Source organism: Rhinatrema bivittatum, chromosome 6, assembly GCF_901001135.1.
Source record: "Rhinatrema bivittatum chromosome 6, aRhiBiv1.1, whole genome shotgun sequence".
Taxonomy (NCBI): domain Eukaryota; kingdom Metazoa; phylum Chordata; class Amphibia; order Gymnophiona; family Rhinatrematidae; genus Rhinatrema; species Rhinatrema bivittatum.
The window spans coordinates 193,537,398-193,565,352 of NC_042620.1; the positions used below are offsets into that span (position 1 = coordinate 193,537,398).

At 43.6% G+C, this 27,955-nt stretch overlaps 1 protein-coding gene across 3 annotated transcripts in view; it reads right to left on the reverse strand.

Annotated features, from left to right (window-relative positions):
* The window catches only part of MDH1B (malate dehydrogenase 1B), a 128,351-nt gene that overhangs the window by 16,585 nt on the left and 83,811 nt on the right, over nucleotides 1-27,955 (reverse strand). For all 3 annotated transcript variants that reach the window (XM_029606350.1, XM_029606349.1, XM_029606348.1), the window contains 2 exons: nucleotides 9,374-9,528; nucleotides 7,866-8,002 (listed from right to left, as the gene is read on the reverse strand). In XM_029606350.1, the coding sequence (XP_029462210.1) occupies nucleotides 7,866-8,002; nucleotides 9,374-9,528 (292 nt within the window). The remainder of the gene's footprint in view (nucleotides 1-7,865; nucleotides 8,003-9,373; nucleotides 9,529-27,955) is intronic.

The following is a 27,955-nucleotide window of genomic DNA, read 5'->3' on the forward strand; positions in this document are numbered from 1 at the left end:
TCTAAACCCAGCTGACCTACTCAACTCATCCACTCCCATATTAAATCACTCACCACATGTTCGAGATCTAGGTATCATGCTAGACAATCAGCTCAATTTTAAAAAATTCATAAGCACAACCACCAAAGACTGTTTTTATAAGTTACAAGTCTTAAAAAAATTGAAGCCTCTTCTTTATTTCAACGATTTTCGGATGGTCCTACAAGCCATTATTCTATCAAAGTCGACTATTGCAATTCGCTTCTCTTTGGCCTTCCATATTCATCCATCAAACCCCTCCAAATGCTACAGAACTCTGCAGCCAGAATCCTTACCAATACGAATAAAAGAGATCACATCACCCCCCATTCTCAAGCTCCTCCACTGGCTGCCTATAAAGCAAAGGATCCTATATAAAGTACTCACCGTAATTCATAAATCCATTCACAATATCTCTCCTCTTCAATTATGTAACCAACTACGCCCTCACTCCTCCTCTAGACCCATCAGAGGAGCATATAAAGGCACACTCTATGTACCTTCAACAAAATCCTCGCATCATAAACGTGCCATATCTACAGCAGGCCCCATTCAATGGAATGCGCTCCCACCAGACATTCGGCTTGAGTTCTGCCACTCTTCATTCAAAAAAAAACTTAAACCTGGCTCTTTAGCCAAGCTTTTCCAGGACCATGATCATCATTTTTTCCCCTCCAACCAGCAAGAACATATCTTCTTCACAAACCCCCATTTTCCATACCACTACCTACTTCGGTATCTAATCTCTTGCTGCAGGACACTTGAGACGTTCTCACTTATACGTTATAATTTTTATGCTCAATAAGACCTGTCAACTTAATTGTTTAAGTCTTTTTTTTTTTTTTTTCTCCTTTATCTTTTTGGTCATCAATGTTACAACGTTATCATTAAATTTTGAACTTATGTACACTGTTCCAAGTTTCATAACCTTGTTCTATGTAATGCCTTTTGGCAATTTTCATGTTCTGTTTCAATGTAAACCGATGTGATCTTTATTTCATATAGGAACACCGGTATATAAAAATCTAAAAATAAATAAATAAATAATGAGTTCCAGAGGGTGGGCCCGGCTGTGGAGAGTGCTCTATGACGCCTAGATCTCTTTCTTGGGTAGTAGCACCTAATATGGAACCTAACATTGTGTAACTATAGCATGGGTTATTTTTCCCTATATGCATCACCTTGCACTTGTCCACATTAAATTTCATCTGCCATTTAGATGCCCAGTTTTCCAGCCTCACAAGGTCTTCCTGCAATTTATCACAATCTACTTGTGATTTAACTACTCTGAACAATTTTGTATCATCTGCAAATCTGATTACCTCACTCGGCGTATTTCTTTCCAGACCATTTATAAATATATTGAAAAGTAAGGGTCCCAGTACAGATCCCTGAGGCACTCCACTGCCCACTCCCTTCCACTGAGAAAATTGTCCATTTAATCCTACTTTCTGTTTCATGTCTTTTAGCCAGTTTGTAATCCACGAAAGGACATCGCCACCTATCCCATGACTTTTTAATTTTCCTAGAAGCCTCTCATGAGGAACTTTGTCAAATGCCTACTGAAAATCCAAGTACACTACATCTACCGGTTCACCTTTATCCACATGTTTATTAACTCCTTCAAAAAAGTGAAGCAGATTTGTGAGGCAAGACTTGCCTTGGGTAAAGCCATGCTGACTTTGTTCCATTAAACTATATCTTTCTATATGTTCTGTGATTTTGATGTTTAGAACACTTTCCACTATTTTTCCTGGCACTGAAGACAGGCTAACTGGTCTGTAATTTCCCGGATCTCCCCTGGAGCCCTTTTTAAATATGGGGGGTTACATTACATATCCTCAAGTCTTCAGGTACAATGGATGATTTTAATGATAGGTTACAAATTTTTACTAATAGGTCTGAAGAGGCATCAAGTTCTAGGAGAAGCTAGGCTAAATAGGGCTGGCCTTGCTGAGTCAAGGGATCAATGAGACAATGGTGAGAGCATGTGAGAGTATGAATCCGAGAGGACCTCTGCAGGCAGTGAGGCTGTATAGCAGGCAGAATCGTGACAGGCATCATTGTGAATAATATGTTGAAATCCTCTGCTCAGAGTGTGGCAGTGGCCAAGAAAGCAAATACAATGCTACAAATTATTAGGAAAGGAATGGAGAATAAAACAGAGAATATCATAATGCCTCTGTATCATTCCATGGTGTGACCACACCTTGAGTGTAGTATGCAGTTCTAGTCACTGTATCTCAAAAAAGGCATATTAGAATTAGAAAAGGTACAGAGAATGGTGACCAAAATGATAAAAGGGATGGAACAATTCCCCTATGAGGAAAGGTTAAAGAGGTTAGGGCTTTTCAATTTGGAGAAGAGATCAGAATATCAAGGAAGTTAATAACCTGAAAATGAAATGCCATGGTAAATTGTAAGTGTGTATCTAAATAATTGATCCATTGATTGAATTTTAATAAATTAATCTCATCTGAATGCCACAAAAAAAAATGTCATCGATATATCTGGTCCAAAAAGAAACATTTTGAAATTGTGTAGAATTGTATAAAAATTGATTTTCCATCGCTGCTACATATAAATTTGCTAAACTTGGTGTCATTGTGGCACCCATGGCCGTGTCCTGGATCTGTTTGTAGAAGACCCCTTGAAAAATAAAGAAGTTTTCACTCAGAGCCAGTTTGGTTATTAACTTCCTTGATATTCTGATCATGAAAGAAGAAGACTCTTTGGTTACTAGCATCTATAGAAAACCTTGCGAGAGAAATACTCTATTATACTTCACCAGCTTTCATCCTTTTCATTTGCGTAAGAATTTACCAGTGGGACAATTTTTACGTCTCTGTCGATTATGTAGCACTAAGTTAGAGTTTACTATTCAATCTGATGTGCTCTTTTGGAAATTATTAGACTGAGGTTATCCGATGAAAATTATTTAAAAAGCATATAAGAGGGCAGTTAATGCCGAACGCCAATGGTTATTACTAGATAAGGAGACATCACAATCATCTTTGTCATTAGTCTGTACCCTGATTTATTCTGCAAAAGCACCAGCTATTGCCGCGTTGATATTACAACATTGGCAGGTTCTCAAAATTCATGATGTTTTCAAGGAAAGGCCGGTGATTGCATATAGCCCAGGAATGAACATTAGAAATCTTGTGGTACATTCTTTTTTAAGGCCAGTTCCGGTGATTGATGACACTAGACAACGTGGACATTGGTCATGTCAGAATTGTAACCTTTGTGTTACGACTGTTGCTGCCCGACGTCTCCACTCTGCCCTCCTTACCTCTCTGGCGACTCCCTACGCAGTTGACGGATGTTTGGCTACCGTGGCGTCTGCCTGCCATCCTCTCCGGCGTCCCCGGTCCGGCTTGGGCACTGCCCCCCACCATGCTGTCCAGCTGCCTTAGGGCGCACGTGCCGCGCGGCCCTGCTTCAAATACTTTCTTTGGTGCGAACCTCAGGGGCGTCCCCCTGTGATACAAAAAGCCTACACTACTGCTAGCTAATTGAGTTAGCAAGGGTTGGAACTCCTTATGGATGGGATTCGCTCTCCGTACCTAGCTACTCTGCCTCTCCATTACTGGACTTACTCTATTTGGAGTACCCGCTCCTCGGGGGCCTCTCTCTTCTCTTTCAGATTGCTGTCTGGAACCGGTACTCGCTCCTCGAGGGCCCATGTTCCCTGACTCACTGCCTGGACTTCACTTCTTCCTGGAAGATACCGCTGCCTACACCATCAGTGAGTTACCATCTACCTCTCTGAGCTGTTCCCTGGAACCAGGTACTCGCTCCTTGAGGGCCTGACTTTACTCCAGCTCCTGTGTTCCCTGCTGAGAGAAACCACTGTGTGAGTACTCAACCAACGAGGCTCTATTCCAGAACCCTGCATATACTTCATTGTACTCACTATCTCAGTTTCTCTTCACTACAGCACAGCTATTGTGGGATCGTTGTTCCAGAGCCCTGAGGGACTACAAGCCCAGCTGGACTTCATCTCTGCTCACTACTGCCACCTCTGGTGGCTCCTCAATACTGTTAATAAAAGATCTATCTGTGTTGTGTGTCCTAAAGCTGAGCCTGACCTGTGGCCCCTCACGGGACTTCCCCCCGTGGACATGGTCAGCAGCCACAGTGTCCAAGGGTCCACCTGAAACCTTACAAACAATAACACTTTGTGACCAGGCGATCATAGGCACATGCTGGTTTGACACACGGGGTAAAAGACATCAAGCATACCATTATACTGATTGTGCTTCTAGCAATGTGGTCTACCTACTAATCTGTCCGTGTAATTTATACTATGTGGGCAGAACAAAACGTACCATATGGACACGCCTGATAGAGCACCGGAGTTGCGTAGCAACAGAGAAGTTACAAGCCCCGATTGTGTCCCATTGCATTCAATTTAAACTTACTTTTCGGGATTTAAAATGGAGGGTAATCGAACAATTGCTTATAAATCCACGAGGAGGAAATTCGAAAGTGGCCTTGAATTTCAAAGAACAGCAATGGATTCACCATCTGAACACTGTACATCCAGGAGGTCTAAATGTAGCCGTGGAGTGGTCTACTCTTATTTTAAAAAGTATCACTGTCATTTGTAATTATAAAGCTGGGGGAGGGCAAGTCTGAAGGTGCACTAATCCCTTCAGAGTGCACTGAGACTCGTCATAATAGAGATTGACAGATGTGAGCTTTAAGTAACAAAATTGAAGGGGGTTCCGATTTCAAAGCCAGAAAAGGAACACTGAGCTGCTGTGACGCTCATTATATGATCACACAAACAGTAAGCATTTGTATGTTGTGTTGGCATGTTGGATCAAAGTGGAATCGAGTACCTGTTTTCAATTGCCAAAGCATCTCGTACTGAATTATGCTATAATAGAACATTATTTTTTACAGACGCAGTTATTTGAGCCCTTGAAAAAGGACGTAGGTCCGAAACACGGTCCCGTGTCGGGTTTTAGACATGATGGCTTCTGCAGGAATTTGGGCATGCAGATAAGTGTACAACTATAATTCATTTGAAATTCTCTATGAATCTGAATCTTAACATTTTGATTAAAGAAGCTGATGTTATTTGCAAAAAATCAAAAATTTAAAATTTAAAAAATAATAAGAATTTTCACAAAAGTGGGGACATTGGGTCACTTGATGAAAATGACCGATGATTATAAAGAAGGCTGAATCCTAAAGTTTGATTACTATCAGGCCTATCCTGTAAAGTGCGGCCGCGTTTACCCTGCTCCTAAGCCGTTTTTAACTTCGTTTTCGGCCGCGTTAGCCCTTCCTGCGATCCCGAATCCCCTTTAACCTACTCCTACCGCGTCCTAAATTCCCCGGGCAACCTCTTCCGCCCGAGGCATGCATATTGCATGCAAACGAGCGAATTAGCGCGATATTGCATGCAAACGAGCGAATTAGCTATTCCCTAGCATCCCGTAACCCGTGCCCCGACTAACGCTAGTTTTCCCTGCCGTTTTGTCGCGCGTTTAACCTGCAAACTTACCGCCTACCTTGACCCAGGCGGTAGAGGCATGGGTAAGGGTAGGTGGAAAGCTTTCCCCTAGCCCCCGCTCGCCTGCCCCGGCCGCGATCATGGGTGCCGGTCTCCGTGGCAGCCCCAGTCCTCTCCCCTGCCCCCGAAGCCAAAAAAAAAAAGCGTAAAAAACGTTGCAGCCCCCCTCCGATGTCCGGACTGGGGCTGCCACGGAGACTACAACGGCAAAGCGACTTTTGGTTTTTTTTTTTTGCTTCGCCGCTGTCAGTGTGCCCCCTCCTCTCGGAGCAGGGCGCGAAAAGCAGCCTTGCTCCGGGAGGAGGGGAAGCACACTGACAGCGTCGAAGCAACGGCGAAGACAGCGGCGAAGCAACACGAAGACAGCGGCGAAGCAACGGCAAAAAAAACCCAAAAGCAATTTTGTTTGTTTTTTTTTCAAAGCGACAATTTTTTTTTTTTTCCAAAAGCGACTTACTTTTGGGATCTTGACAGATCCCAAAAGTAAGTCGCTTTTGGACGCCTGCAAAACTTACTCTTCTGAAGCCATCATCAGGAACACATGCGATCGTAGCTCCTCCCGACGAAGATGGCCGCCTGCACGGGGAAAGGGTGCAATTGGCCGCTGAAGACGTGACGTCACGAAGTCACGTCTTCAGCGGCCAATTGTACGCTTCCCCCGTGCAGGCGGCCATCTTTGAGTTCGTCGGGAGGAGCTACGATCGCAGGGGTTCCTGATGATGGCTTCAGAAAAGTAAGTTGGCAGGCATCCAAAAGCGACTTACTTTTGGGATCTTGACAGATCCCAAAAGTAAGTCGCTTTTGGAAAAAAAAATAAAATTGTCGCTTTGAAAAAAAACCAACCCAAAATTGCTTTTGGGTTTTTTTTGCTGTTGCTTCGCCGCTGTCTTCGTGTTGCTTCGCCGCTGTCTTCGTGTTGCTTCGACGCTGTCTTCGCCGTTGCTTCGCCGCTGTCAGTGTGCTCCCCCTCCTCCCGGAGCAAGGCTGCTTTTCGCGCCATGCTCCGAGAGGAGGGGGCACACTGACAGCGGCGAAGGAAAAAAACGAAAAGCAAGAAGTAAGTCGCTTCCCCGCTTCACTCTTCCCTCCACCCGGAGCAGGGCGCGAAAAGCAGCCTTGCTCCGGGAAGAGGGAAGAGTGAAGCGGGGAAGCGACTTACTTTTTGCTTTTGGTTTTTTCGCTTCCTGGTATCTGTCATTTCAAATGACATTTGAAATGACAGATACCAGCGTGCCGTGAAGCCTTAGGCCCGCGCACCCAGGATCCTGTATAGGCGCTCTATCCAGTATCCTGGGTTGCGCGGGCCTAAGGCTTTTCGGACGCGGCTTACATTTACATATAATTAGGGTTCAGGATCGAGCGGTAGGTGAGCTGCACTGTGCGGGCGGTAACCGCGGGTGCCGTAGGCACTAACGCAGCTCTTCCTACCGCTCGGTACTGGATTGGCCTGTATGCGATGAAGCCTAGTATGATGGTCATATAAATCTTTATCAAAATTTATGACGTCTGGTGATTGGTAGTGATATATGAGGACTTATTTGGTAGTCTGGATATAGTGATTACATAGTAACCAAAGGTCCAAGCATAAAAATAAGTGTGGTCTGTGTGGTAAGGGCATTGATTATCTTATACCCACAATAGGAACTCTTGAAGCCCCTGAGCATGGTGAATTTTTTTTTTTTTTTTTTAGCTTTTTTTTAGTTGGGGGGACTGAGGGGAACTAAGAGAAAAAATTATCTTCAGCAGCAATGGAGAAAAAATCTCAAGAGAAAGCACAATGGTGTCCAGCCAGTAGCTCAAATGAAAACAGACTGAGGGGGCTCGAGAGGTGGTAGCTGCCCAGAAGGTTTTTCTGATAGAGCCAATCTGTTGTGGTTCTTATGGATGACATCATACACTTGTGTTGATGTTATCTACTTCTTGTTGATAGAGAAACACAGAGACTCAGGGAGTGCTTATCAGTATCACTTCAATAAAGGAGAGAGACAATCTGAGACCTTGAGCTTTTCCTTCAGCTACCACTGAAAGAAAGCACTTTTAGCCCATATGTTCTGACAATTCAATTGCCAAGTAATAGCTATTCTAAGTTTTCTATAAAAAATCTGCTCTTAACTGAGGAAATTTTAAATTAATATTCTTTGGTGGCTAAGATTAGACAGTCACCCACAGATCATTGATCATATTTAGGGCAGAAATTAAGTACTGTAAAGGAGGAATAGCACTGGAAGGTATCTCTTTGGTTTGACCTGCAGGGTAAGGATTTGGCTGAATGCATTTATATTGAAGTCTAAGAGCCTCATAATGATGATAAAATTACCGTGATTAGCTCACTGGCTGCCTTCGCCAGATTTTCCTGAATATCCTTGGTGTCCATCTCTGAAAATACTTTCCATTTCCCTTCCTGAAACGTCACAGGCATGGAGAAGATAATCTCCTTAGGAATACCAAACTGACCTAAAGACGCAGAAAAACATACATTTAAAATAAGATTAGACAACCACACTCAGATCATCGATCATATTTAGGGCAGAAATTAAGTACTGTAAAGGACAGAATAGCACTGGAAGGTACCTTTTTGGTTTGACCTGCAGGGGAAGCATTGGGCTGAATGCATCTATATTGAAGTCTAAGAACCTCATAGTGATGATAAAATTACTGTCAGCAGCTCACTGGCTGCCTCCTCTAGCTTTTTCTGAATATCCTTGGTGTCCATTTCTGAAAATACTTCCTATTTCCCACCCAGAAACACCACAGACATGAAGAATACCAAACTGACCTGACGAGGCAGTTCCCCATTTTCAGCCAAGAGAAACTGGAAATTATAATGATTACTAGCATATATACAGTGGCCTGGATGTGACCTGGTGACATGGATCAAAAGTGATTGGTCATATGATGTTGCCACACTAGTGTACTCCAATTCTCTGAGAGAGAGCTCAGTTTTCTAAAACCAGATAAAAAAATGTGTTTCCTGAAACTTTATTGATAATAGCTTTTATACAAAAGTTATTAATGTTACATTCACAGTAATACTGATATGTGCATATGTAACTTTTGTATATATTCTTTGCAATAGTTGGTCTCTATATGGAAGTGGAAAACAAGCATTCCAGACAATGAGAGAAACCTACAAAGGAGCACTACAACCCCCACCTTCTAAAGCTACACGACTCATCTCTACCAGAGACCGAGCTTTTTCCACAGCGGGTCCAGCCATCTGGAACAACCTACCTGCAGAACTCAGAATGGAACCGTGCCTACCAACATTTAAAAAAAAACTCAAAACTTGGCTCTTCTTACAAGCCTTCCCTGATCCTTCAAACTTTCACTAGACAACTACAACTACTCAGCATTGAATATGGAACTTCGCCCCTTCAATATTCTCATCAGTTACTAGTCTCCTACCCTAATAAGCTAACTAGCTCTAGACCATGCTCGGTCTTTTTCACCATGTATTTTAATTTAATACCTTCTTAAGGTTTCTCTTTTTCCAGCTGAATTCAGCTTCCTAGTTCATGGTCCTTGTTATTATGTAACTTCCTTACTTTTCTGCTTTGTCTCCACTAATTATAAAAAGTTGTTCCTTTGTTATGTTATGTTACCTTGATCTACCCCTGTTCGATGTAAACCGACCTGATATGGTATTCAACCTTGAAGATCGGTATAGAAAAAATGTTAAATAAATAAATAAATGGTGACTTGACAAGGCTTTGTTTCAGATCTCTCTGAGAGAAATAAATCATTGCATACAAACCATATGGTATTTGGGTCTGAATGAGGTAGCAAATGACTCAATAGATAAAGAATAACAAAGTGGATCCCTACCTTCACTGATTACTCCCAATGATACAAGCTCCCCAGGAGGAGAATCCTGGAACCAGTAATTTAACACACTTGCCATTGTATGAGCAGCTAACATGCCAGAATGGTGTTGGCGCCATAAGATACATTCAGAAAAATAATCTTCCATTAACCATTTTCTGCCAATAGAAATTGAAAATTATAATAATTACTAGTATATATACAGTAGGTTCATTCTGATTTGCATTACTATATTTGAGCTGGGAATACTACTGTATTATCTGTATCAACTTCCTGTTTCCCTTGCAAATATGCAATAACATTTAGCTTCACTGTGGTTTTTTTATGCTGTGCATTTTTTCCCAATGTTATTACTCTTTTAAAATGATTTTTTAAATGAAAGATAGCAGAGTTGCTTACCTGTAACAGGTGTTCTCCCAGGACAGCAGGATATTGGTCCTCACATATGGGTGACATCATCAGATGGAGCCCTGTCACAGAACACTTTTGTCAAAGTTTCTAGAACTTTGACTGGCACACTGAGCATGCCCAGCATGCCTCTAACCCTGTGGCCATACGGGGTCCCCCTTCAGTCTTGTTTGTAGCAAAATGTACGAGCAAAAAATAAAATCAGAAAATGTTATTGAACTCAACTCCGCGGTATGGTGGGTGGGTTTCGTGAGGACTAACATCCTGCTGTCCTGGGAGAACACCTGTTACAGGTAAGCAACTCTGCTTTCTCTCAGGACAAGCAGGATGGTAGTCCTCACATATGGGTGAATAGCAAGCTACAGGCTGGCTCATAATGAAGTAGACAAACCAAATTATATCAATATAATACACCACTATATCAGCGATTTAAACAATCAATATAAAAAATCATAGGCAAAAACCTCTATCGCTGATGATGATATGATTTTTATAATTCTAATGAGGTTTTTTAAGATGAATAAATTATTCTTTTTGCACCTACATAATGTAGAATATTCTTATTGAGTGTAAACTGTGCTGTATTTAATAAATTATTAATGGAATTAGAGGAAAGTTTCATATATCATGTAGGTGTCCCCGCACCACTACTTTGTGGTATATAATCATAAACTCTCCTCCTCCTCCACAAGTGGGATTTTTTGTGTGTAAGAAAATTTTTTTTGCTGTGTGTGTGATAACCTAAAGACTCTTCCGGGGCTGAGTGGTCGGTTGTATTTCTATGCGAATAAACGCGTTGTAAAACTTTACAATCGTTAATATAAAGTAAACAAGAAATGAAAGTCAGACTTCCCCAATTGATGTTAGTGTATGCTGTCCACCTTCTAGTAACAGTCCCGACACGAACTATCCGTGTTTCAGATGTCGAATCTTTCCTCAGGGGTGTAAGTTGATACTAGACGACCAATTTCTTGGGGTCTGAATCTCTCCGCGTGGTGAATGCTCAAGCGGTTTTGACTTTCGCCTCGTAACGATGTTGCTCTGACCTTGCCTCCAGGAAGGATAGTCTGTCGGTATACCGTGACCCCTTTTATGTGAGTCAGCGGAAGTAAAATTAGCCAATGGAGTCATTGGAAAAGCCTTATATGTCTGTGACGTAACTAGCCGACCTGATCGGGAACTGCCCGACCTGATCGAGAACTTGCTAATGCTGAAACACAAACCTAAAAGAGCCTGATGTATCTACGACGTGACTAACCGACCTGATCGGGGACTACCCGACCTGGTCGGAAACTTGCTAATACTGTAACACAAACCTGAGAGAGCTGCGAATGATTGGTATGCTTTTGTCGTGCGTGCATGGCGCACTGAATGACGTGCTGGACCACTGAATAGTAAACTATCTCTTCATATAATACTGCTGTTAGTCAAACCTGTGAAGGAACTTTGTAATTCCAAATCATCCGTATTATATGTTAAAATGGTCCGTAAAATCTCAGATTCTTTTTGGTTCATAATGATGTCAAACTCTACAACAAAGTATTCCAATTGAGTTCGTCATTCATGCCCCGGGGGACTGATGATGTAAGTGTAAAGATCCAAAATGCTTCACGGTGATTGAGGAGGATCCGAATATCACCCCCCCTCGCTGGGGGTTCTACTTGTTCTAATACTGTCCATTTTAATTCTGTGATGGTATGTCCAGAGTCTGACAAATGTTGTACCGTAGGTGTCAAAGGTGTACCATAGGTGCCAAAGGTGCCAAATGTTGCACCATAGGTGCCAAGATGACGGCACCTATGGTACAACATTTGCCAGACTCTGGACATACCATCACAGAATTAAAATGGACAGTATTAGAACAAGTAGAACCCCCAGCGAGGGGGGGTGATATTCGGATCCTCTTCAATCACCGTGAAGCATTTTGGATCTTTACACTTACATCATCAGTCCCCCGGGGCATGAATGACGAACTCAATTGGAATACTTTGTTGTAGAGTTTGACATCATTATGAACAAAAAAGAATCTGAGATTTTACGGACCATTTTAACATATAATACGGATGATTTGGAATTACAAAGTTCCTTCACAGGTTTGACTAACAGCAGTATTATATGAAGAGATAGTTTACTATTCAGTGGTCCAGCACGTCATTCAGTGCGCCATCCACGCACGACAAAAGCATACCAATCATTCGCAGCTCTCTCAGGTTTGTGTTACAGCATTAGCAAGTTTCCAACCAGGTCTGGTAGTCCCCGATCAGGTCGGTTAGTCACGTCGTAGATACATCAGGCTCTTTTAGGTTTGTGTTTCAGCATTAGCAAGTTCTCGATCAGGTCGGGCAGTTCCCGATCAGGTCGGCTAGTTACGTCACAGACATATAAGGCTTTTCCAATGACTCCATTGGCTAATTTTACTTCCGCTGACTCACATAAAAGGAGTCACGGTATACCGACAGACTATCCTTCCTGGAGGCGAGGTCAGAGCAACATCGTTACGAGGCGAAAGTCGAAACCGCTTGAGCATTCACCACGCGGAGAGATTCAGACCCCAAGAAATTGGTTGTCCAGTATCAACTTACACCCCTCAGGAAAGATTCGACATCTGAAACACGGATAGTTCGTGTCGGGACTGTTACTAGAAGGTGGACAGCATACACCAACATCAATTGGGGAAGTCTGACTTTCATTTCTTGTTTACTTTATATTAACGTTTGTAAAGTTTTACAACGCGTTTATTCGCATAGAAATACAACCGACCACTCAGCCCCGGAAGAGTCTTTAGGTTATCACACACACAGCAAAACAATTTTTCTTACACACAAAAAATCCCACTTGTGGAGGAGGAGGAGAGTTTATGATTATATACCACAAAGTAGTGGTGCGGGGACACCTACATGATATATGAAACTTTCCTCTAATTCCATTAATAATTTATTAAATACAGCACAGTTTACACTCAATAAGAATATTCTACATTATGTAGGTGCAAAAAGAATAATTTATTCATCTTAAAAAACCTCATTAGAATTATAAAAATCATATCATCATCAGCGATAGAGGTTTTTGCCTATGATTTTTTATATCATAATGAAGTAGGCCAACCAGCACACAACATGTGCAACAGGTACAACAACTGGGGTGCTGTTGCCAATGATGAGGCAGCCTGAAATTCACAGTGAGTCGAGGTAGGACGAGTTGGGTTTTTACATGGGAATAAATTCCGTAGGACAGACTGGCCAAAGACGGAGTCGCCCAGCCTTGTCAAGACAGTAGTGGGTTGCGAAGGTGTGGAGAGAGCTCCATGTTCAACGCCCTGAGGCTGAGAATGGGGCACAGGCCGCCATTCCTTTTAGGAATGAGGAAATACCTTGAGTAGAACCCTTGGCCCTGTTGATGGCGAGGGACCGGTTCCACCATGCCCACTGCAAGGAGGGTGGAGAGTTCCATTTGAAGGAGGACCAGATGGGTGGATGAACCCCACAATGGACATGGCGGAGAGGTCTCTGGGGGCTGGCTGAGGTGCAGATGGTATCCCTGGCGAACAATGGAGAGGACCCAACAGTCCGATGTTCTCTCTTCCCAGTGACAGGTGAAGATGAGGAGCCTGCCACCGACTGGGAGATTGGACATCAGGGGTACGGCCTGCTGACTTGTGTTCCCTCACCGCCAGTCAAAAGCCCGTGGCCAGGGCTGGCTGGGGAGCCAGTTGGGGCCTAAGCGTCTGTTGTTGGCTGGGACGATCCCTGGAACTGGCGCGAGGTGGACGAGTCCAAGTGGCTGGAGGATATTTCCTCTGCCGATAAAAAGGTTTCCAAGAACCTGGTTGGAGGGTTTCCTGGTTGAGGATGAACCTTCCGAGGCACTAGCAGACAGCTGCTGAAGGGTATCGTGATGGTCCTTCAGTTGCGCCACTGCATCCCGGCCTTTTTCCCCGAACAGATTCTCATCTGTACGGGGAGGTCGGCAAGTCTGTCCTGGACCTCTGGCTGGAGATCAGAGGCCCGAAGCCAAGCCATGCGTCTGGTGCCGATGCTCACGGTGGCCAAACGGGCTGCCATCTCAAAAACATCGTAGGTAGAAAGCACCTTGTGTTTTCCCACCTCCAGGCCCAGCGAGGCAATGGCAGCAAGGGCTTACTGCTGTTGCTGGGGAAGATCCTCCGTGAAATCTTGGACTCGTTTCCAGAGATTGCGGTTGTACTGGGTCACATAAATTTGGTAGGTGGTGATGCAGGCAACCAGCATGGCGCTTTGGAAAATCTTCCTCCCCAGCGCATCCAGCACCCTATGCTTGCATCCCAGAGGAGCGGAGGCATGGGTACGGGAATACCGGGCCTTTTTTAAGGCAGACTCCATGACCACTAACTGGTGGGGGAGCTGTCTCCTATCAAACCTCACAGCCTGTGGCACCAAGTAGGTGGCATCAGCCTTTCTGTTAATGGGGGAGACAGAAATGGGGTGCTCTCACATGCAGAGAAGGAGTTCTTTGAAAATATCGTGGATCTGAACCGCCACGATTTCCTTAGGAGGGTTGATGAACTGAAGGACTTCCAGCATCTTGTGACGCACATCCTCCTCCTTAAGGAGCTGAAAGGGAATGGCCTCGGCCACAGCCCTGACAAACCCCACAAAAGACAAGTCTTTAGATGGTGACCGGTGCCCCTCCTCTAGAGGAGAGGGCTCCGAAAGGGGATCATTGGAATAATCCGATGATGAGTCTGTAGAGTCGTCACCCCAGGGGTCATAGGACCTCTCTTCCTCACTAGGACCTGGACACCATGGGCAAGGTCCATGAGGGGTATCAGCCCTGGGATCCGAAGGCTTCGGAGGCTGTGAGGGCACAGACAGCACTGCTGGTAAGCTGTGGTAAGCTGGAGGTAAGCTGTGGTAAGCTGGAGGGCTTACCACAGCTGTGGTAAGCTGGAGGGATCCAGCAAAGGCTTGGGGAACCATGGGCAAGGGAACACAGTATCAGCCGTATCTTCCTCCTCGGAGGACCCAAGATTCGGGATCGCTCAGTGGAGGGCATTGGTGGCCGATGGGGCATCGAGGGCCCTTCAAGCACCGGCTGCATCGGTAGTGCACCGAGATGGACATCCAGACACTCCAGCAGTGGTGCCAATATCGAGGGCGGAGGCTCAGGCACCGGTATGGGGGCTGGTGGCACCAGCAGTTCAACGCTTTGCAGTGCTTTGAGCTCTGCCGATTGCACACTGTGGTCCAACTCCTCCTGAAAGTCCTGGGTGGCCAGGACTTATGGAGGGACACGAGTCATCACCGGCTCTTCCTCGGGCTTCCGAGGTGGCACGGTGCCCCGAACCGGTGTCGGTGAGGAAAACCTCATGCTACCGGGCGCACTAGAGGATGGGGCCTCCCATGGCCAGTGTCGCTTTGATGGTGGCTCTGCAGCCGCTGATGCCGCTCCAGAATTGGAACCATGGGTTGATGGTGACCAGTGTCAATGCTTGCGGGATCATTTCCGGTGCTCGGCCCGGTCTTTCCCCAGCACTGAGGATGCTGATGACCCTGAGGTCTGAGAGAGTGGGGAGATCATCGAGGATCAATCCCCCTCTCCCCGATCATTGGAGGTAGTACTAAAGGGACTGCGAGCGGAAGCGGGTAGGCTGGCTCTCCGCAATCTCTAGGTACTGAAGGGACCGACGCTGGTGTGGAAGATTTTAGAGTCCCAAAATGTTTCTCTATTTTATCGAGACACACACGACACCCTTTGGGTGTTATCTGGTCATACAGATGGCACATCCGGACGTCGTATGAGGCCCCCAGGCAGAGGATGCAACCCTCGTGCGGATCCGTGATGGACATGGTCCGCAGACACAGGGGGCACCGACGAAAATCGGTTGACGCCATGAAAAACACCCGGCATGTGGTCGATGACCGATGGACACTGTGGGGTGGGGAGTTGGGAATTGACCACAAGTTTGGAAAAAAATAGCTGAAAATGAACCTACCGTATTGAGGGGCACCGACCGTGAAGGGGAACCCAATGAGGATTTGGAAAACAACTTGAAGAATCGAGGAAAAAAATGAAAACGTTGAAGCTCCATGGACCTCGAGGCAAAAGAATAGACTGTAGGGAAACCTTGCGTGGGTGCGCAGATAGTAGCAGGCTGGGCATGCTCAGTCTGCTGGTCAAAGCTTCTAGAAAGTTTGACAAAGGTTTTCCATGCCAGGCTTCATTGGATGATGTCACCCACATGTGAGGACTACCATCCTGCTTGTCCTAGGAGAATATATTTGCATAGGATTACATATGCACTACCTTCTTTGCATGCATTTGCATTATTCATGCATGCAAAGAAGGTCACTGTAGTAGGGGAGGAAACCTGGGCGGGAATATTCAAAATGTTGTGTATATTGCTGTACTAGTGTTCTATCATCCAATATAAGCTTTTTAATGGGCATTAGAGCACTACCGTGGCTTGATGAATCTCCCAATAAGTTTGTACCTGAGGCAATGGAGGGTAAAGTTTCTTGCTCAAGAGCACAAAGAGCAGCAGTGGGATTTGAATCCTGGCTTCCCTGGTTTGCAGCCCACTGCTCTAACTAATAGGCTACTCCTCCACATCACTAATCAGGTTTACAATTCCCAGCACTCTCACATAGATACCTTGTATTTATCCCATGCTTTCTTGAATTCCAATACTGTCTTTGTCTCCAGCACCTCTACGGGGAGGCTATTCCATGTACCCACTATCCTCTATGAAAAAAATTTCCTTAGATTACTCCTGAGTCTACTCCCTTTCACCCGCTTCCCATGACCCCTCTAGAGCCTTCTGTCCTTGAAAGATCTACCTCCTATGTATTAATATCATGCACTATGCTCTCTTCTACATTAGACACTCTTGCTCCTCCCCTTCCTTATCCTGTAATGCATACCAAATGCCAGCCTTGGCTCACCTCCATAATTTGCTCTTTATTCATTTGCCCATTCTGCAAAGCATCTCTGTTTAAAATCGCACGCTTATACTAAATCCATACATTTCAAATTCATGCTGGCCTCCTTCCAGTCTGCTCTTGCACTTGCTAAGCAAGATTACTAATCCATCTCATAAAATTCCTTGCCTTCAATCCTCACTGTCTCTTTGTCACACTCAATTACCTCTGCCTCCAACCTCACTTTTACTCTCTGCCCAGACTATAGTTGACTAGACTACTTCCATGATAAGGCTCACAAGATTGATCTTGAATTCTCTACCACAGTGGTCCCCAACCTTTTTTGCACCAGGGACCGGCTTCAAGCAAGACCATTTTTCCATGGCCCGGCAGGGCGGGGCAGGGGCGGGGCTTTGGTCATATGAGGGCGGGGTTATGGAGGGGGTTGGATTTTAGTGCACACTTATTTAATTATGACATTTATAATGTGAATGTGACTCAACTCACCATAGGTTCTCATATGCATGGCACACTGACCCATGATCGTCATGGGGCTAGATGTAAAAGTACAGTATGTATCCACGGGAACCCCCCTGACCCACAATAATGGATGTAAAGCAGAATTATGACATTCCCCATACAACTCACCCTACAAAAAAGATATTCTGGTTCTGGTGACATCTCAGTAACAGTAACTCAAACTCCTTCTACTTCCAGGCTCAATAGCCCTACTTATGAAAAGACAGCAGTTTACCACCAATGCATGTCCTCTTGAGTAAACACAACAAAAAAGACCGATACAAATGCTTACATGCTAGCAAAATATTTCATCTCGGTAACAGACACAGAACCGACCTAACATACTCCCAGGATCTGTAGTAATGCACATAAACTAATCTGCACACAGTTACACCTGTATTATGGAATACACTCAAACAGGAGCAACCCTATCTATGAAAAGGCAACACTACAAATATTAAATCAGGTCCTAAAAACCAATACACCTCTTATTAGGAAAACAGAACTAGCAAGCAGCTATAGATCCCCACACAGAAATAATTGTAAAACTATACTAATAAGCAGAATAAATGTTTCAAAACAGCTATGAACAGAATAACATCCAACAATTAAAAACTCATAAAAACTATTAAACATTCTCCAAACACCAATAAAATATTTCAAAAAAGCAGACATCACACAATTAAAATGGCAGTCAAGAAAAATAAACTTAAAAAGCCACTTTTACTTACCCCCTCCAGCAGCTGTCCTACTCCCCTTCCCTGCAGGCCGTGGCACACACCAGAAGCAGCAGTAGAAGCTAAGCTCTATACTTATGGTCCTCTTCCTTAGTGCCCATGACTCACACACACACACCATACCAGTCATGCCCCCATGACCAGTTTCTGTCTCTCACACACCAATCATCTCCCAAACAGTCTTTGGCACACACACACCAGTCACCTTCCTGAACAGTTTCTCTCATGCCATACACACACACACAGGCTTCCCACTCCCGTGTTCTACTTACATATATGGGCTTCTCACTCTCATAATCACTTTCTCTGTCTCTCTCTCTCACACACACACACACTCACCAGTCTCTCACTCCCATGTTCTCTTTCAGATATACAGGCTTCTCCCTCCCATGATGTGTCTCACACACACCCAGGTTTCTCACTCCCATGCTCACTCTTCACATGCACAGGCTTCTCATTCCCATAATCACTTTATTTCTCTCTCTCTCTCTCACACACACACACACACACACATCAGTCTAGTGAATCGGTGATGGGGATAATAATTTGGACATCATCCATGTTCTCTTTCAGATATACAGGCTTCTCCCTCCTATGCTGTGTCTCACACACACCCTGGTTTCTCACTCCCATGCTCACTTCTCTTCACATGCACAGGCTTCTCATTCCCATAATCACTTTCTCTCTGTTACACACACACCAGACTCTCTCATTTCCATGCTCACTCTCCACGTGCACAGGCTTCTCATTCCCTGAATCACATTCTCTCACATTCACACACACACCAGTCTTTTTCTCTCACACACACCGTCACCTTACCAAGCAGTCTCTCTCTCTCATGCATGCACACTCACCCAGGTTTCTCACTCCCATGCTTTCTTTCACCCCCACAACACCAGGCTTCTTAAGCCCATGCTTTCTCACATACCCAGACTTCTCACTTCCATGCTTTTTTTCTCTCACACACACACATCAGTCACCTCCCTGAGCAATCACTTTCATTGTCTCTCACATACACACACACACACACACACACACATCAGCTCTCTGACCAGTCAATCACACACATGCTGGCTGCCTGCTTCTCTCTCTTTCTCTCACTCACTTCCTCTCCCTCCCCCCCGAGCACAAACGGTAGCTGCACCACCTCCTCCTCCAGCCCCCACAGGCCAAGAAAGAAGAATCCCATCGGCCGCGGGAGGCTCACGTTGCTGTCTCCTTTACCTATTATCAGCTGTCACCGCTGCTATTTTTTCATGCGGCACGGCTCTTTCTCCTTCCCGCGCACCGCGTATCACTTCCTGTTCCGGGTCAGGGGGGGGCGCGGGAAGAAGAAAAGGCCAGCCGCGGATGCCACAGCTTTTTTTTTTTGCACCGCTGCCGTTCCCGCTGGGCTTGAACGTGCTGATAGCCCAGCGGCAATGGCAGCAGGGAAGGAAGAGCAGCGGGAGAGACCGGGAGCGCGCGACCCACCTGCCGGTGCTTGGCGGCGCTGCGGACCGGCAAAAAACTCCCATGGCCCGGTCCCGGTCCGCGGACCGGTGGTTGGGGACCCCTGCTCTACCAGATCAAGTTCCCCCTCCATCTATCCTTCCCTCACTTCATTCCTATCCCTTTCTGTTGGATCCTGCCAAGGTTTCTTCCTTTTTGGAAATCAATGAGAAGAAAACTGTATATTTATTTATTTATTTAGGGTTTTTATATACCGCCTTTCTTGATATATATATATCAAATCAAGTCGGTTTCCATATAACACAACTGTCGCCGGGGCGTTACATTGAACAATAAACATAGTATTGAACAGGGAACGTGTATCTTTACATTAAACAGTCAACAGAATATTGAACAAAAAATGCAAATCAATTAATATTAAGTAATAATTGTGAAATAAAATATAGAATATTTAATAAAATATAATAAAATATAGAATATTCCAAATTCATTAACGTTTCTCTGACCCCATTTTCACTCTATCATCCCTGCTGTCATCCCCTCCATCTGTCATATCTGCATCTATAACTTTCCACTGCAAATGCTCCTGCTGCCTTCATACATACTGTGATAACACCATTCCTCAAAAAACTCTAAATGGATCTCTGCTAATTATTGTCCCATCTTTCTCCTTCCTTTCAATTCCAACTACTCAAATGTGCCATTCATCTCTACTGTCTTGATTTTCTTTCATCTCAAGCCATTACGAATCAATTCCAATTTGATTTTTTCCCTCTACATTCCACAGAAATGTCCATTGCCAAAGTCTCCAGTAACCTGTTGCTGGCCAAATCCAAAGACCTTTACTTGATCCTCATCATCCTTGATCTATCTGCTGCTTTCAACTCTGTTGATCACCATCTGCTCCTTGATATTCTATCTTTACTTAGGGCCTGATTTTCAAAAGCATTTACATGTTTAAAACTGGGTTTTATCTGTATAAATGCACTTTATCAACATTAAGTGGCTTTTGAAAATTGCTACAATATATGCCATTGAATGGTCTATAGGTTTTACCCACATACAGTACACATATGTGAATAAATGGTTTTTGAAAATTGCTACGATAGTATGTTAAATTTACATGCTTAACTCCTTTGAAAATTCATCTGTTTGATGTTAATGCTCCATTTTGTCTTAGTTTTCTTCTGCCTCTCCGATCAAACCTTTAGTATATGATCTGGTGGATCTTCCGCCACTACTATCCAGCTATCAATCAATGCATCTTATGGCTCTGTTTTGGGACCTTCTTCTTTTCTCTCTCTATATCTGTTTCCTTGGTATTTCAATCTCCTCCTATGGCTTTCAATACTATCTTTATGCTAATGATTCCTATATTTGCCTCTCTACATCAAAAACGTCACCAGGAATCCCATCCCAAATCCTAGCCTGCTTGACTTGTAGATTGATGAAGAATTAACTGTTTGTTTGATTTTTGTATTTATTTACTGATTTCATAATAAAAATATTGTTGTTGATGTTGAAAATCAAAAGGGCTGAAGACTGACAGTTACGTGTCCAGACAAAAGAGAGTTAATCAGACCATCAGACCATGCTGAAGATTGATAGCGCAAAAGGAAGACAGTTAAATAGGGAAATAAAAAATGCTGAAAAATCAAAATATTGCTGCAAAGACTACAAATATGGCAAGCAAATGAACATATGTTAAAATCTGTTCAGGGCAATATTGACAATAAAGGATCCAATGATTGAAAAGCCATGCATTCCTATACATCCTGCTTTCTATTTAAGAATGTTGCCAAGGCTTTATTGTTGAAGATGAGAAGAAATTTCTGTATACTCAGTGCTGATGCTAGACAGATCTCCCTACTGAAGATTCTGAAGTAATTTGTTCTGGCTAGCCAGAGCATATTTCAAAATAAATGTCAAAGCATAAATAAAAGACAGGAATTTAGAATTGTTCAATTACCTCTTTTCACCCTTAAAGATCTCAAGATAATATTATAAGCAAAACTACTTATATATATTGTAAATTGTGTAAAATATAATGAATAATAAGAATTTTTAAGAAGCTTATTTAAATCTTTTTATCTATTATCAAGTCTGTTAGACAATGCATTATTTAATGCCCAAAATAATGTCAGTTTTTTCTACATTTTTTTAATTAGAATAAATCTAACTTCACAAGCCCCCTCAAGTCAATTTTCATCTGAACTTCTGCCCAGGTGCAATTGTGCTTTTTGTCAAGATATTTTCTCTGTTGCTGCTAAAGAGAAGTTTTTCTCTGAGTTTCTATAGGTTTATCTACTACTTATAAAGCAGAGTTGCTTACCTGTAACAGGTGTTCTCCCAGGACAGCAGGATGTAGTCCTGGGAGAACACCTGTAGTAACACATTTAAGACTAATCGGAGAAAATTCTTTTTCACTCAACGCACAATAAAGCTCTGGAATTTGTTGCCAGAGAAGGTAGTTAGTGCAGTTAGTGTAGCTGGGTTCAAAAAAGGTTTGGATAAGTTCTTGGAGGAGAAGTCCATTAATGGCTATTAATCAATTATACTTAGGGAATAGCCACTGCTATTAATTGCATCAGTAGCATGGGTTCTTCTTAGTGTTTGGGTAATTGCCAGTTTCTTGTGGCCTGGTTTTTGGCCTCTGTTGGAAACAGGATGCTGGGCTTGATGGACCCTTGGTCTGTCCCAGCATGGCAATATCTTAGGTTCTTATGTTCCTCTCATATGGGTGACGTCACTGGACAGAGCCCTATCACGGAAAACATTTCTGTCAAAGTTTCTAGAAAGCTTTGACTGGCAAAGTGAGCATGCCCAGCATGCCATGATCCCTGTGTCCACAGGGGTCTCTCTTCAGTCTCGTTTGTAGCAAAAAAGTGCGAGCGAAAAATAAAATAACAAAACGTAAGTGGACCCAACTCCGTGGGGTGGTGGGTGGGTTTCGTGAGGACTACAGCAAGATGTAGTCCTGTTACAGGTAAGCAACTTTGCTTTCTCCCAGGACAAACAGGATGGTAGTCCTCACATATGGGTGATTAGCAAGCTACAGGCTGACTCATATTCAACAGGCCATTAGCAGACAACTTGTGCAGCAGGCACAATAACTAGGGTGCTACTGGCAAGGATGAGACAGTCTGAAATCACAGCAGGTGGTTGTGGAAGGAGTTGGGGATTATACTGGAACAAAGTTCTGCAAGACAGCTTAGCCAAAGGCAGAGTCTTGACGGACTTCCTTATCTAAGCAGTTGAGGGCTGTAAATGTGTGAAGTGAGCTCCATGTCACAGCCTAGCAGATGTCGGCAATTGGTACTGAACAATAGTGTGCTACCAATGTTGCCATGGCCCTTACAAAATGTGCCTGCACTCACCCCTGGAGAGGAAGGCCTGCTTCCTCATAGCAGAATTCGATACAGTCTGTTAGCCAGTCGGAGAGAGTTTGTTTGCCCACTGGAACTCGCAGCTTGTCTTTGTCAAAGAAGCAAAGAGTTGGGTGGATTTCCTATGGATTGCAGTGCGGTCTAGATAGAATCCAAGTGCACGCTTACTGTCCAAGGTGTGCAAAACCCTCTCGCCCTAGTGAAAGAGAGGCTTTGGGAAGAGTGGGCAGACTAGAGACTGAGTAAGGGGAGAGACTGTGTCCACCTTAAGAAGAAATTTAGGGTGAGTATGGAGGACCACTCGGTCATGGAGGAACCTAGTGTCGGGTGAGTATGCAACAAGGGCTTGTAACTCACTGACCCTTTTGCAGAGGTGATGGCTACGAGGAAAATAATTTTCCATGTTAGAAAAAGGGGCCAATATTTTTTTGTGCACACCATTTGGTAAATCTTGCCCATTTCGAATGGCAAGACTTACGTGTTGAAGATTGTCATGAAGCTACAAGTACCTGAGAATATCAGTGAGTCTGTGTTATGAGATTGGCCTGTGGGCAGGCGAATTGGTTCCTGGAGTGATAGGCTGAAAAGTATGGGGAAGCATACTTGTCAAGGCCAGTATGGGGTTATGAGATTCATTGAAAACCTGTACTGCTGCAGATTCAGGAGAATTTTGGCTATGAGCGGTATCGGTAGAGACGCCTATAGGAGGCCTTTGTTGCAGGGGCGAGCAAAGGTGCCCATGGCTAACGCATTTGTATGCCTGTGTAGGGAGCAGAATCTGTCCACTCTGTGGTTCGATTCGGACACAAGAGGTCGATGGTTGGTTGACCTCAGTGCTAGAAGATTGTGCTCACTACACATGGATTCAGAGACCACTCGTGGGGATGGAGACATCGATTGATATGGTCTGTTAGTATGTTCGGTATGCCTGTTAGATAAGTGGCCTGGAGATATATGGAGTGTGCGAGGACCCAGGCTCAGAACTGCGCGGCTGCCTGGCAGAATAGATAAGAGCCTGTGCATCCCTGTTTGTTCGAATACCACATTGCTACTATGTTGTCTGTCTGAATCCACAAAGTTTTGTGTGAGAGGCAGTGTTGGAAGGCATAAAGGGCATAATGCATGGCTCGAAGCTCAAGGAAGTTGATCTGAGACTTGTAATGGAGCGGAGTCGACGCACTTTGGGTTTGGTGGATATTGATATGAGTTCTCCAACCCAAGTTGGATGCGAACATGGCCAAGATCATGTGAGGATTTGGTAAAGGATCGGTGACATGGAGCAGGGACAAAAGCGGTGGAACGGCTTAGAGCCACTGAAATTTTAAAATCCACTGAGTTCTTCTCATGGCTAGACTGGCCATAGGAGTGATGTGGATCGTGGAATCATGTGGCCCAGCAATGAAAGATGTGATGGGCCGAGGCTATGTTCCATGAGCGCAGAGATATGGACAATTTGATAGGATGTCTGCGCAATTGCTGGCAGGAAGGCCGTTGCGACTGTAGTGCCCAGATCTGCTCTAGATTTATAGTGAGAATTTAGAGCTGCTTGTTTGGATTGACTCCTTATTAGGCAGTTGTCCAGGAAAGGAAACGCGTGAATGCTGTTGTTCTTTGTAGATGAACGGCAGTCACTGCTAGGTATTGAGTGAAAAACACAAGTTGTCAATGCTAGTTCGAATGGCAGAACTTGGTATTGAAAATGTTATTAAGAACATAAGAAATTGCCATGCTGGGTCAGACCAAGGGTCCATCAAACCCAGCATCCTGTTTCCAACAGAGGCCAAAACCAGGCCACAAGAACCTGGCAATTACCCAAACACTAAGAGGATCCCATGCTACTGATGCAATTAATAGCAGTGGCTATTCCCTAAGTAAAATTGATTAATAGCCATTAATGGACTTCTCCTCCAAGAACTTATCCAAACCTTTTTTGAACCCAGCTACACTAACTGCACTAACCACATCCTCTGGCAACAAATTCCAGAGCTTTATTGTGCGTTGAGTGAAAAAGAATTTTCTCCGATTAGTCTTAAATGTGCTACTTGCTAACTTTATTCGAAAGTGAAAATAACCGAGTCACATCTACTAGTTCAAGACCTCTCATGATCTTAAAGACCTCTATCATATCCCCCCTCAGCCGTCTCTTCTCCAAGCTGAACAGCCCTAATCTCTTCAGCCTATCCTCATAGGGAAGCTGTTCCATCCCCTTTATCATTTTGGTTGCCCTTCTCTGTACCTTCTCCATCGCAACTATATCTTTTTTGAGATGCGGCGACCAGAATTGTACACAGTATTCAAGGTGTGGTCTCACCATGGAGCGATATAGAGGCATTATGACATTTTACGTTCTATTAACCATTCCCTTCCTAATAATTCCTAACATTCTATTTGCTTTTTTGACTGCTGCAGCACACTGAGCTGACGATTTTAAAGTATTATCCACTATGATGCCTAGATCATTTTCCTGGGTGGTAGCTCCTAATATGGAACCTAACATCGTGTAACTACAGCAACGGTTATTTTTCCCTATATGCAACACCTTGCACTTGTCCACATTAAATTTCATCTGCCATTTGGATGTCCAATCTTCAAGTCTTGCAAGGTCCTTCTGCAATGTATCACAGTCTGCTTGTGATTTAACTACTCTAAATAATTTTGTATCATCTGCAAATTTGATAACCTCACTCGTCGTATTCCTTTCCAGATCATTTATATATATATTGAAAAGCACCGGTTCAAGTACAGATCCCTGAGGCACTCCACTGTTTACCCTTTTCCACTGAGAAAATTGACCATTTAATCCTACTCACTGTTTCCTGTCTTTTAACCAGCTTGTAATCCACGAAAGGACATCGCCTCCTATCCCATGACTTTTTAGTTTACGTAGAAGCCTCTCATGAGGGACTTTGTCAAATGCCTTCTGAAAATCCAAATACACTACATCTACCGGTTCACCTTTATCCACATGTTTATTAACCCCTTCAAAAAAATGAAGCAGATTTGTTAGGCAAGACTTCCCTTGGGTAAATCCATGTTGACTATGTTCCATTAAATCATGTCTTTCTATATGCTTACAATTTTGTTCTTGAGAATAGTTTCCACTATTTTTCCTGGCACTGAAGTCAGGCTCACTGGTCTATAGTTACCTGGATCGCCCCTGGAGCCTTTTTTAAATATTGGGGTTACATTAGCCACCTTCCAGTCTTCAGGTACAATGGATGATTTTAATGATAGGTTACAAATTTTAACTAATAGATCAGAAATTTCATTTTTGAGTTCCTTCAGAACCCTAGGATGCATACCATCCAGTCCAGGTGATTTGCTACTCTTTAGCTTGTCAATCTGGCCTACTACATCTTCCAGGTTCACAGTGATTTCGTTCAGTTCGTCTGACTCATCACCTCTGAAAACCATCTCCGGAACTGGTATCTCCCCAACATCCTCATTTGTAAACACGGAGGCAAAGAATTCATTTAGTCTTTCTGCAATGGCCTTATCTTCCCTAAGAGCCCCTTTAACCCCTCTGTCATCTAATGGTCCAACCGACTCACTCACAAGTTTCTTGCTTTGGATATATTTTAAAAAGTTTTTATTATGAGTTTTTGCCTCTATGGCCAATTTCATTTCAAATTCTCTCTTCGCCTGTCTTATCAATGTTTTACACTTAGCTTGACAATGCTTATGTTTTATCCTATTTTCTTCAGATGGATCCTTCTTCCAGTTTTTGAAGGATGTTTTTTTGGCTAAAATAGCCTCTTTCACCTTACCTTTTAACCATGACGGTAATCGTTTTTCCTTCCTTCCACTTTCTTAATGCGCGGAATACATATGGACTGCGCCTCTAGGATTGTATTTTTAAACAATGTCCATGCCTGTTGAACACTTTTAACCTTTGCAGCTGCACCTTTCAGTTTTTTTCTAACTATTTTTCTCATTTTATCAAAGTTTCCCTTTTTAAAATTTAGTGTTAGAGCTGCAGATTTACTTATTGTCCCCCTTCCAGTTATTAGTTTAAATTTGATCATGTTATGATCACTGTTGCCAAGTGGCCCCACCACCGTTACTTCTCTCACCAAATCTTGCGTTCCACTAAGAATTAAATCTAAAATAGCTCCCTCTCTTGTTGGTTCCTGAACCAATTGCTCCATGAAGCAATCATTTATTACATCCAGGAACTTTATGTCTCTAGCAAGTACTGATGTTACATTTATCCAGTCAATATTGGGGTAATTGAAATCTCCCATTATTATTGCACTGCCAAATTGGTTTGCTTCCCTTTCTCTTAGCATTTCATCATCTGTCTGACCATTTTGTCCAGGTGGACGGTAGTATACACCTATCACTATACTCTTACCCAACACACATGGGATTTCTACCCATATAGATTCTACTGAGCATTTAGTCTCTTGTATGATCTTTATCCTGTTGGACTCTATACCCTCCTGGACATAAAGTGCCACACCCCCACCAAGTTGATCCTCCCTATCACTGCGATATAATTTGTACCCTGATATAGCACTGTCCCATTGGTTATCCTCCTTCCACCAAGTCTCTGTGATGCCAATTATGTCAATCTCATCATTTGCTGCTATACACTCTAACTCTCCCATCTTACTACTTAGACTTCTGGCATTGGCATACAGACATTTCAAAGTGTGTTTTTTGCTTGTTTTAACAACCTGCTTTTCAGTTGTTTGGGATAATTCGGAAATCATTAGCTTCGGTGATTTTTTACATATAGGTATATGAACTATGTTTGCATTTAATGGAACCTCTCTGTTGGGATGCCCTAACTCTCCTGTTTCATTTGTATCCTTCAAGGATACATTTCTCCGAACCATGCACTGCTGAGTGACTGTCGGCTTTCCCCCTTGTTCTAGTTTAAAAGCTGCTCTATCTCCTTTTTGAAAGTTAGTGCCAGCAGCTTGGTTCCACTCTGGTTAAGGTGGAGCCCATCCTTTCGGAAAAGTCTCTCCTTTCCCCAAAAGTTTCCCCAGTTCCTTAGAAAACTGAATCCACGCATTGAAACTCTGGAGCTCTGCCTGCCTCTGGGGACTTGCACGTGGAACAGGAAGCATTTCAGAGAATGCCACCCTGGAGGTTCTGGATTTCAGCTTCCTACCTAAAATCCTAAATTTGGCTTCCAGAACCTCTCTCCCACATTTTCCTATGTCTTTGGTGCCCACA